Source organism: Cupressus sempervirens, chromosome 10, assembly GCF_028749045.1.
Source record: "Cupressus sempervirens isolate cs-2001-9-10 chromosome 10, ASM2874904v1, whole genome shotgun sequence".
NCBI lineage: Eukaryota > Viridiplantae > Streptophyta > Pinopsida > Cupressales > Cupressaceae > Cupressus > Cupressus sempervirens.
Genome location: NC_143127.1, coordinates 62,676,306 through 62,687,715, shown reverse-complemented (window position 1 = coordinate 62,687,715; position 11,410 = coordinate 62,676,306). Strand labels below are relative to the sequence as shown.

Below are 11,410 nucleotides of genomic sequence, written 5' to 3'. Positions count from 1 at the left end.
TTATCTATGGTATTTTGGTCAATGTATGTGTATTGGTTCACAATATAACTTTGGAAGTTTGGCTCTTTTTTGAGATCCTCACAAGATTTCTCCCCTCTGCTCAATCTATTGTTGATCTTTCATCTCCATTGTTTCTTTTGGGTTCTGGTGAGACTATTTTTATTCTCCTATTGAAATCCATGGAAACACTTAGATTTGGGCTCACATCATATATGCTTGGTCATGTTTTCCATACCTTCCTTGGATCATAGGTGGTGATTTCAACTTTGTGTTGACTCTGGATGAGAAACGAGGGGGGATACCTAGGTTGGGTCCATTTTCTAGTCTTTTTCAGGATCAAGTTTACTCTCTAGATTTACTAGATGTTCAACCATCTAATGAGACTTTTACTTGGAATAATATATAGGTTAAAGTAGAGGCAATTTTGGAATGGTTGGATAGGGCTTTTGTCTCATGTTCTTGGGTTCATGAAGGCATCATTACAAGCTCCAAAATTCTTGATTGGAGAGGCTATGCTCACTAGACAATTAAATTCTTTGCATCTTCCTTCTTTGATCCTAGGAATCCTCCTTTTAAATTTTATCTTATGTGGATTCAGAACCATTCCTTGTATGACTTAGTGGATAAGTTGTGGATGGAAGGTGGCCCTCCATATGACATTGTTGTGATTTTCTTTATGGAGAAGCTTCAATATGTCATATCACCTCAAAAGATGGAATACAATCTATTTTGGTAATTTTCGTATTAGAAAAAAGACTACTCTTCTCAATCTTGTAGGGATTACTCATCAAATTTGGAGATTTTTTTTTCTAGTCCTCCTAGAAAAGTTGAGTCTTAGGACATGTGTGATGTGGAGGAATGGAAACTTCATGAGGAAATTTAATGGAAACATGGTGTCAGAGCACCTAGGCAAACATCTAGGCACACCCTGGATGCAAGCAAAAGCAAAGAATCTATGGTATCCTTTAAGGTTGATTGAAATGTATTGAAGCCTATAATGGAAATTATAGTAATAATCAATTTAATATAAACATGAAAAGTCCTAAAGGTCCTAATAAAGGATTTAGGCACAAAAATAATGTAAGGGTGGCCAATAGTGGCAACAAGGGATACAGATCAGTTAGAGGGATCAAATAGGTCACAAGGGGTATTAGAATAAGTCCTAAGTGGTAGAAACCAGTAAGTATGAGTTAAATTTTTTTAATAAATTTTAAAATTCAAATTTAAAGTCCTAACAGCTACATTTTAATTTAGGAGGGAATACTAGTATTTGAAAGTTTTAAATCTTGTTAATGATTTCAACCAAATGAATATGGTTTGGGAAGTTATATTTTGTCCTATATAGCCTGGTAAAGGAATAGGATCAACAGATTGAAGGCATTGTATGGATTCCATCAGTATTGTACGGATTTGGCAATTGGAGTGCAATAAAAACTCCACTTTTGAGCATTTTACATCAGATCTTTTGTTTAGATTGGTTTCTCATTTTATTTTTTGATGTTTTGAATCCATTGTAATAATCTATAACCCTTTTATGGTGCATTAACGAAAGTAGAAGATCATTTAGCCAAAAGTGTTGATTGTAAGCAACTTTTGCAACAATTTATGCAAGTTTTGGGCATTTAGAGAGCATTTCTTCATTCCATGGATGTAGGAATCTGATTCCCATGGAATGAAACTATATTCTAATGTAAATAATCATTCTAACAATGATTGGGTAGGAGTTTGCATGAATGGAGGCTTTAAATGGGTTTTTGGTGGTTGTAGGTGCATGCAATGCATGTCTGGCATGTAGCAGCTGTAGATCTATCCATTGGAGGGTAGTATTTTACAGTATATATTATCTACATATACATTAGACATGGTGGATCAACCTTCAGTTAGTTGATATTGGCTTGGGAGGTCACATATTGAGAAAGCCCTAGGAGGTTTCTTATGTTCAGAGGTTGGGGGGTCAAATTGATTTGATTTTCATTTTATTGGCATAATTTTGGAGGACTTTTGAAATCTTGAAGCTTTGGGAGTACGGTAAATATTTACTTTCTTTGTAAAATCACCATATTTTATGCCTAAAAAGGGTGCCTAGTTTGGGGATTTGGTTATTGGTCCAAAACAACCTATACTAAGTCTAACATATGTTAAAGAAGGCTGAAATGGGTATCTGAAAACCTTTTTTTTTTAGGATTCCTTTGGAAATTTTGGGAGAAAACTTCATATCTTTCTCATTGCGGACCTAGTTAGTAGCAATTAGGCCTAGTAGGCAATTTTGAGGGATTTGAGTGCTAGGACTGGGTTGGGGGACTGATACCACTTGAAACCTCTTGAATCCATCTTAGATGGGTGAAATACATCCACCATAGCCATTGGGAGTGTGTTGGAGTTGTAGAGTGGATAGTTGTTGTTATGTGGGTTTGGGGAACATTACCTTTCCCTTGCACATTTTCACCTTTGTGAACTTGGTTGGGCCACATCACACTTGTCTGTTGCATAAAAATAGAAAGTAGGAATTGAATGGATACAAGAAGGGGGGGGATAGGAATACTTATTTCTTTCATCATTTTGTCCAGGCTGTCATCATAAGGGTTATCTTTCCTCCCTTGTTACTTCAGATGAGACTCAAATTTATTGTCTAAAAGCTATGACCCATGAGACTCGACACTTTTTTCTTCATTTTTTTTGCAGATGATTCTCCTCCTGTCATTGAGGAGGAGAATTTGGTCCTATTTTGTATCCCTTCTCTCATCCTTTATGTGATGAATGCTTCGCTTATCCACTCGATCTAGCTTTCGAAAGTGGAAGAGGTTGTTTTTGGGATGAACATAAGTAAGGGTTTGGGGCCTAACAACTTCCCTATTGATTTTTTCAGGAATTTTGGGATATTATTAAGCTTAAGCTATTGAAGGTTTGTTATGGAATCTCTTTTTATTAAACAAATGCTTCATTCCTTGAATTTTACTTTCTTGTCTCATTCCTAAAATGGAAGTTGCAGATAAACTTTATTTTTTTCAACCCATTGCTCTTTGTAATGTGGTGTATAAGATTATCACTAAATTGATTATTGAGAGACTCACAATTTGTCTTCATTTAGTGATATCTGAGGAACAAGGAGGTTTTGTAGATGGTAAATAGATTTTAGATGGGGTGATTATGGCTTCAAAGGTTATCCACAACATGCAACTTTTACAAAGAGATCCATTTTTATTAAACTAGATATGGCCAAGGCTTATGATAGGATCAAATGGAGATTTCTTTATAAAATTCTCTTGGCCTTAGGTTTTAGCATAGAATGGGTGAGTTGGGCTACGAGTTTCATAACCTCTTCTTCCTTCTTAATAATAGTGCATGGAGGATCTTCAAAGCCCTTCGATGCTTCTTGAGGCTTTTTTTAAGGGGATCCTTTGTCCCCTTACTTGTTCATTATTTTGGCTAAGGGTCTGGGTTATTTCCTTAAATATTATACTACTTAAGGCTTGATTAATGGTTTTCCTCTTCTCTTGCATCTTTAGTTTGTGGATGACATTTCTCTTTGGGCTTGGGCTCATATTTGTAAAGTTGAATCTTTCAGGCATGCTTCTAATATTTACCTAGTTGTTTTTGGTCAAAAGATTAATGAGAACAAGTCTTGCATCTTCTTAAATACCCTTCCAGTCATTCAACAAAATATTGGTGACATTTTAAGATTTTGGATTAGGCCTCTCCCCTTTTTTTATTTGGGTGTTTCTCTTACTATTAGAGGACATCCCCAATTCTCATGGTAGACTTTTCTTGACAAGTTGTGGCATAAAATTGACACTAAACTCATTGTTTGTTATCTTCTGCTACTTACTTAACTCTTATAAAGTTAGTTAATCGAGATCTTTGTGTTTATAGGTGTTTGTTTTAGGCTTCTCCTATGTATTTTTTGTGAGAATTTGATACCCTATATTGTCAATTTCTTTGGAGTGGGAACTTTGCCACTTCAAAAATAAGTCTTGTTAAGTGGGAAACTGTGTTCAAGCCTAAGAAAGAGGGTGGAATTGGTTTGCAATATGCTATCCTAAATGGAAAATTTTATGTTGCAAAGTTATATTGGTGTTAGTGCACTGGTCAGCATCAGCTGTGGGCTCATATTCTCACCTCTAAGTATGTTCCTGGAGTCACTAAGTTTGATGTTCCCGCACTTCTCTATTTAGTAGAGGCTCTATGATTTGAAATAATTTGAAATGTGGGGCTTAGTTGGTTTAACAAAGATATTTTTGGATTTTTCTGGATCTCAAGCTCATTTTTGGATGGATTCTTGGGATGGTCGCCCTCCAATTATTTCTTCTCATCCCCACCTGCATGCCTTGTATGATATATTAACCACAACTAGTTGGGAGTTGGTTAATCATTATAGGATTCCTTATAATAGTGGCTTCGTAGTTTGTTTCCACTGGAAGCTCTCTCACAAATGGCCTCTAGGTGGGTCTGAGGTTGATAGACAAGAGCCCAGATTCTTTCTTCTAGGGAGTGCCCTAACCTAGATGTTATTGATGTCCTTTCTTAGGCTAGTAATGATCCATCTAGCAAGTTTTTTGTTGTTGCAGGATATGCAGAGTTAGTTCAACAAACTTTTGGCAACATTCAAGTTTCATGGTGTAAATATGTTTGGTATAGGTTCTCTTGGCCCAAGTGAAAATTTTGCCTATGGTTAGTGGTCCACAATCAATGCCTTACTTGGTATAATCTATGTAAGCATCACTCAAGGGCCATCACAATGTGTGTTGTGCTATAACAACACAAAAATGATCTCTAATCTCTTTTTCTAGTGCTTCTTTACTAGACATATTTATAACATTTGGTTGGTGTACATGGTATATTCGCATATTCATGAGACTTTAATGTAGGGTGCAGATAAAATGACAACAAACTAGACTAAACCCAAGAAATTATTGTTAAAATGTGAACTCTACAAATGTCCCATGTTTCCCTAACTACAACCACTAAGAAAGCTCTCAGACCAGCATCTCAGTAACAGTTCTAGAATGAGAGTATGTTTAAAATGTAGATCTACATGAATGAATGCAAGATCAATGACTATAATGTAGATTATATGCAGGTAGCTACTCTTAGAATGCTATCAAAATGGACATACAATGAGCTACATGTGATGAATTATATTAAATAACATGAAAACAATTCTAAAATGCTATGAACTTTCTATAATGACAATGCTAAAATGATAACTTAAAATGTGCCTATAGTGTAGATGCCTAAAACTTGGGTCCCTTAGCTTTTGGATTTCCCTCCTATTTATAGGATTTCGAAAGGGGTTGGGGTAAGAATCAAGATTTTTATCTTTGACTTGTGGATAGAGGTGAAACTGAAAATATCTCATAAGAGACCAGGTGGAAGAGTCCAATAGACTTGGTTTTGAGGATAATTGAGGATTTTTCCAATTCTTTTAAATTTGAAAAGGGGATTTTCACTCTTGTCAAGATAAATGACTTTATTGATTTAATAAATGTTCTATTTATTTTCAACACTTTGTCTTTTTCTTCCTCCCTTTTTGAATTTCATTTTATGATTTTGAATTGTTTTTCTCCTCTTTTTAAAGTTGATTTAGGTTATGTTGATTTGATAGATGATCAATGACCTGATGTGATTTTTGATTTGAAAGTTTGTTGTGTTCTTCTGATTTCCTCCTTAATTTGCATTGATTGATTGGAATTGTGTAATTTAGGTCTTTGCCAAATTTTGGGTGTCTACAGTTGGATGTTTGGAATTAAGCTTGTTGGCATGTGCTTTCTTTGCCCAAGTCTTCTGATCAATGGGGTAAGGTGTCTATGAAAACTTATTTTCTTCAGGTTGCTTCAACTCTTGGCCCTTCCTATGTTCTCTAGTATGTTTAGTTAGAGAGTAATCATCAAATATTTCTATATGTGATGTAAGAAGCTCACCACCTATGGTGGAAAATTATTCACTTTGTAAGAGAAACAATTTTGGCTAAATGTGATCTATGTGAAGTTGTGGATCTGGGTGTTGTTATCTACTATAATCATCTCCAAATTCCTTCTTAGCAAAGTTGACCCTCAAGGAATAGATGTAGACACCCTCCTCAAAACATTAATAGGGTGAGGAGATGGAGTCCTCCTCCTCAGGGTGTTCTTAAGATCAATATAGATGGGTCCTCTTGGGGTAACCCAGGTCCTAGTGGCATTGGTGGAATTGGTAAAGATGGTTTGGGGATTGATCAGTTTATGTTTTCTATTCATAAAGATGGTCATACTAATAATTTGATGGAGGCAACTGCTATTTTCTATGATGTAGATTGTGCCTATGTTTTGGGATGGAAAAGGATTATTTGTGAGATGGATTCACAAGTGGTGGTGCATTTGTTGAATCAACAACATTTTGAGAATGGTTGTTGGCAACTTGCTTTGGTTGTTAATCATATTCTTGAGTTGTTTGCTTATTTGGATCATGTTACTTTTACTCATATTCCTAGGGAGTGGAATGGCGTAGAAAATTGTCTTGCTAATTAGGCTACTGAACATGAACAATTGGAATATTGTGGATAAGAGTCATTACCATTAGATTTGTCTCATCATGTTTTGCACATGGTAGATCTTGATAGGGTTGTTTGATGTACTTGTTCTATAATTTTGTTGATTTGAATAAATTTTAACCCCTTTTTATTGTCGATATAAAAAGCCATTAAAATGTACAAATAGACACATGTTTATATATCATTTATAATTCACATCAAATAAATATATGGTGTTTTACTCACAATAAGTGATTCAAGTACTGGTATTTTCTATATATTCTACCTAATCTCTACCTATACTAATCTTTCATATATCATCGCTAGTTGTCAAAGAAGATAGAATATGGCGAAGTTGGTCCAAAGAATTCATTTATTCAATTAGTTTTCTATGCATAATAATAATACCTATAATATCTCTGTATATTGGTGGATTGCAAATATATGATATAATTTTATTTATTTATTATTAAATAGTTTATCCATTAAAACAATTAAAATTTTAACATGAAAAGAAATATAGAACGTCCGTCTTCTTTTATGACAGAAAGTAACGTGATTGGATAACTTGCAAAGATGTCTATTATCCACAATAGGCTAAACTACTAACAAATCCAATCTCCACATAGGCATTTTCTATATATTCTACTCGATCTCCATCTACACTATTCTTCCATTTATCATCAAGAAGACAAGAATACGGTGAAGTCAGTACATGTGGCCCATTTGCTCAATTACTTTAAGCATTACAAATATGTCTTCAAAATTTATATATATATAAATGGCTTTTTCATTCAAAGCAGTTGGATTTTAATATGAAAAACGAGTACAAAACATCTTCCTTTTCCTTATATGACAGAAGGTAACATGGTCGGATCAGCTCTGAAAGATCTTTATTCTCCACAATAATCTAAAATACTTATTAAAAAAAAAAAAGCTTTCTCTGTAGAAAGCTAGTGCAATGCCCTGTCCATCCACATAATGCATCTCAAACATTCCCCTTCCTTCAACAACTCAAATGCCTTGTTTATCTCTGGAAATGAGATTTCATGAGTAATGAGATCATCTAGCCGAAGCTCCTGATACAAAAGCAAACACATTCAATCACATTACAAAACAATTACATCTGAGAAGGTTAAAGTTAATGTCAGAAATGAGAGGGTAAAGTTTGAAGCGTCCAATTTGCATGCTCAAAATGGTAAGTTGTGAGAAGACGAGGAAAACCTTGTTCATATACATGTCCACCAGTTGGGGAAGATCTGTTTTCGCCTTCATTCCTCCAAATAATGATCCTTTTAATGTCTTCCCACATAGCAATTCTGCAGAGTCTATGGGCACCTCCGTCAAATTCACTCCTAAAATCACGGTTGTGCCCCATCCCTGCAAAATCCCTCTATCAATAACAATTTAAAGCAATTCAAACCAATCTTGACTCCACTTCCACAAAACAATGCAAGAGATCTTACATTGCGAGTGCTTTTGAAGGCTTCAACAATCACAGACTTGTTGCCCGTGCATTCAAAGCTGTAATCCACCCCACTTCCTGTCATTTCTTTGATCACCTGTAATAAAAGATATATAGACTTTTCTCATTCACATTCCTCCCATCACATTCATCCTCTGTTAAAAATTGAAGGATTGATGAGGAAAAACCTGGTGAACAGGCTTTTCATAGTCTTTAGGGTTCACACAATCTGTAACACCAAATTTCTTTCCTGCCAATTGGAAACAGCAGAGATAAAATTATAATGTTGAGTTTGTCACATGTAAGAAAAAATTCTTGATTTTGGAACAAATCTGTGCAATATGAGTCACGACAAATGCTCAAACCAATGCAACTTTATAAGGACTGAGCATAGACAAATTGAATGAGTTGTCATCAAGCATGAGAAAGTTAAGAGAGTGTTGGCATTTGAAGAAATATAGATAGACTCAAGCTTTTTAGTCTCTTAGGCATGATTTACTAGAATATCAAAAAAAATGTCATAAGAATAGCCACTTAGATACATGCTACAATTAACATTGGATTGATTTCCATAAAATGCATCATAAAACCACTGAAACATCTTGTTAAGATATACCCAGCAAAGATTAGTAGTGAATTATATCAGAAAACATGAGACAATTGAAGTACTAAAAGTGAAAATTAAAATCCCAAATTCTGTACTTCCATAAGCTTAGACAAATGCAATCGGATGTATCAGTTTAAGACATGTCTAGATTTGATGGCTGGGATAAACCTACAATACTGGGTACTGTTTGCAGCTAAAGACCTGCCTGAAAGGAATGAGATTAAAGAATGAAGGGAAATTTTCTTGCAAAAAGGAAAGCCATTTCAGACTTGTGTAAGCGAAGGAAATACAGAACATCTGAATGAACTTGATCAGAAAATGGAGCTGCAACAGTAGTGAGATGAATCGAATGGTTGCTTATAAACACAAAATAAAAGACCTTCAGCACACAATTCAACAATAATAGTTTAACCATTGATAATTAGCTCATAAATATCAGGTACCATAATTGCAATTGCAGATACAGGGTAGAGGGTATAATTTGGGCGTAAATATCACTTAAGCTGCAGAATTTGTCATGAATTTGATAGTAAGTTAGTCCATAGATTGGTTCTCCAATGATGTAATAAAAATGATCTATTTGTATGAAAATTAACATGAAAGATGTTCAAATCCATCACTGTACCAATGTCAAACTTTTCAGGGTTCAAATCAACACCGATGATTCTAGATGCACCTCTGATTCTTGCACCTTCTGCAACCTGCAATTGTAAACGTTACAAAGAAAACTATTGAAATAGCTATAAAATCAATGTGTAAATCAAATCTTCTGTATTCTTCATTGGATGAAGATATTAGAATCAAGTGAATAAAGTGTAGGTCAATTACAGCCATGCCAACAGTTCCTAGACCAAAAACAGCCACAGTAGAGCCCTTTTCTACATTTCCCACCTTCCAAACCCCACCCAACCCTGAAAAACAACAACGAAAAGGTAATCAGTTCTTCAAGCCAATTGCAATTATGCAATTCGTATAACTCATTTTGATTCACTAACACACCATGCTTGTATAGCAATGGGGATGTTCAAACTCTTCAGTCAAATACCGGTAAGGACTAATTCTATGATAATTGTCTTAAACACTGTAGCTGTCCTCCAATTGAAACAAGCTATCCACTAAATAAAAAATGTAGTATCTTTACCAGTTGTGACCCCACAGCTAAGAAGACAAACTTTATCAGGGGCAGCCATTGGATCTATCTTGACAACAGCATCAACTTCTAAAACAGTGTATTCGGTGAAGCTGGAGACACCCAAAAAATGATATATAGGCTTCCCATTGATGCTGAATCTTGTGCTATTGTCTTTTACCATGGTTCCTGCAATTTTACTCTCTAATCTGGAGCATATATTGCTTTTGGTTGACTTGCAATCCACACATTCAGTGCAATGCGGCATAAACACAGGTATCACCAGATCTCCCTCCTCAACATCCTTCACATTTTCCCCCACACTTTCTACTCTCCTGCGCCATGCAAACTTGTAATAAACATGTGATCATTTGACAAGAAAATAGTGTCATTTGAAAAAACAAACATTTTATTTGAACAGGACAACATACCCAACTGCTTCGTGGCCAAAAATTCGAGGATACCTTGTGTGATCCTGACCATTCCACATCACAAATTCATAGTCAGTAATTGCCGAGGTGTAATGAAAGCATATGGGTAAAGAAATAAAAGATTTCCAACCTGTTTATTACTCCAAAAACTGACATCAGTGTGACACAGAGCGGTGCATATGATTCTGATGCGAACTTCCAGAAGCTGTGGTGGAGCCACTTGAATTTCCTCCATTACCAGAGCTTCTCCGGGTGCCCAACACACAGCAGCTTCAACAAATCCACTGTTCATCAGATTTTCCCTTTCAAAAACTCAATTGTTGGATGTAAGATCAAAATTCAACTCTGAAAAAATCACACCAGAGAACAGTTTACCTTTACAAGTGATGACTTTTCCCTTGGAGCTGCCAACTGATCCATTCATGGCTGCCTGAAATTGCTGATTGTGTAGCATAAACAATGAAAAAGATACAGATTGTCAAAGAGATACGAGAAATGTAAGAAGAGGAATGCTCAAAGGTTAAGGGGTTCTTGTATAACAGTATTTATCTCAGATTTATCTCAGATAAATCTCAGATTTTGCATGATTTATCTCAGATTTTGGACAAAATGCTATAACAATGATGGCATTGTTCTTTCCCGCGATCATATTTTATTTACGCTAGTTATTGAGAGGTAGGTTGGGGTTTAGAAGGTGAGCAAAATGTAGAAAGGCTTATTTTGTGGTTGTCATTGATCAAGGACCTGTTGGTATATTCCTACTCCCTTCACTTGATTATAACATATTCTCCAAATGGACTGGAGTGAGGGACCTGTGTAAGTGAAAAGAGGCCATCACATTAAATAAGTGTTAGGCAAGTGACAGGTCCTGTTGGGTCCTCGGATTCTTCGTCAGATTTTATGTTCTTGGAAACATTTGGTTTCATGATTAAAAATAAATTTTGATCAATTAGAATAGGATAACTACTTACTACCTTTTTTTCGTAGGAGAAGTTGGGGAGAGAATTATGATTGTTTGACCATGAAAACATGTGGTGTTCTTGTGAATTAGGTGGAGGGTTGGGAAGTGGGCTATGTGGAGAAAAACTTGTCTTTGGTTTAGAATTTATTTGGGAAGTATCTAATTCACCTACTTTTCTTTAGTTTATCATTTTTAACAAATTAGAAGTGTAAGGGATCAATGGCAAATTTATATATGAATATTTGATTAGTTGGTTTTAAGTGGAGGCAAACTTCTCTTTTTCTTGAGGATAAATATAGTGCACATAGTAGG

General features: G+C 35.3%; 1 protein-coding gene across 2 annotated transcripts; it reads right to left on the bottom strand.

Annotated features, from left to right (window-relative positions):
- Positions 1-7,206: 7,206 nt before the first annotated feature.
- Positions 7,207-10,886, bottom strand: LOC149532571 (alcohol dehydrogenase-like 7). 2 transcript variants are annotated; one of them, XM_089807560.1, is made up of 10 exons: positions 10,513-10,886; positions 10,268-10,407; positions 10,138-10,181; positions 9,719-10,041; positions 9,406-9,488; positions 9,203-9,278; positions 8,159-8,220; positions 7,972-8,067; positions 7,730-7,885; positions 7,207-7,584 (listed from the first exon to the last, which is right to left on the bottom strand). In XM_089807560.1, exons 1-10 carry the CDS (start codon positions 10,589-10,591, stop codon positions 7,459-7,461), a joined length of 1,185 nt encoding a protein of 394 aa, XP_089663686.1. In that variant the 5' UTR covers positions 10,592-10,886; the 3' UTR covers positions 7,207-7,458. The 2 variants fall into 2 exon arrangements, with proteins under 2 accessions (XP_089663686.1, XP_089663687.1); XM_089807561.1 differs by having other exon boundaries at positions 10,268-10,421; positions 10,513-10,797.
- Positions 10,887-11,410: the final 524 nt, after the last annotated feature.

What these genes read in the sequence shown, in the direction of transcription:
- LOC149532571 (XM_089807560.1), bottom strand. Translation starts at nt 10,591, where the DNA reads ATGCTACACAATCAGCAATTTCAGGCAGCCATGAATGGATCAGTTGGC. An exon ending in TAGCTGTGGGGTCACAACTG is followed by an intron (nt 9,489 to 9,718) that starts GTAAAGATACTA and finishes GTTGTTTTTCAG; the next exon opens with GGTTGGGTGGGGTTTGGAAG. An exon ending in ATGAAAAGCCTGTTCACCAG is followed by an intron (nt 8,068 to 8,158) that starts GTTTTTCCTCAT and finishes CTTTTATTACAG; the next exon opens with GTGATCAAAGAAATGACAGG.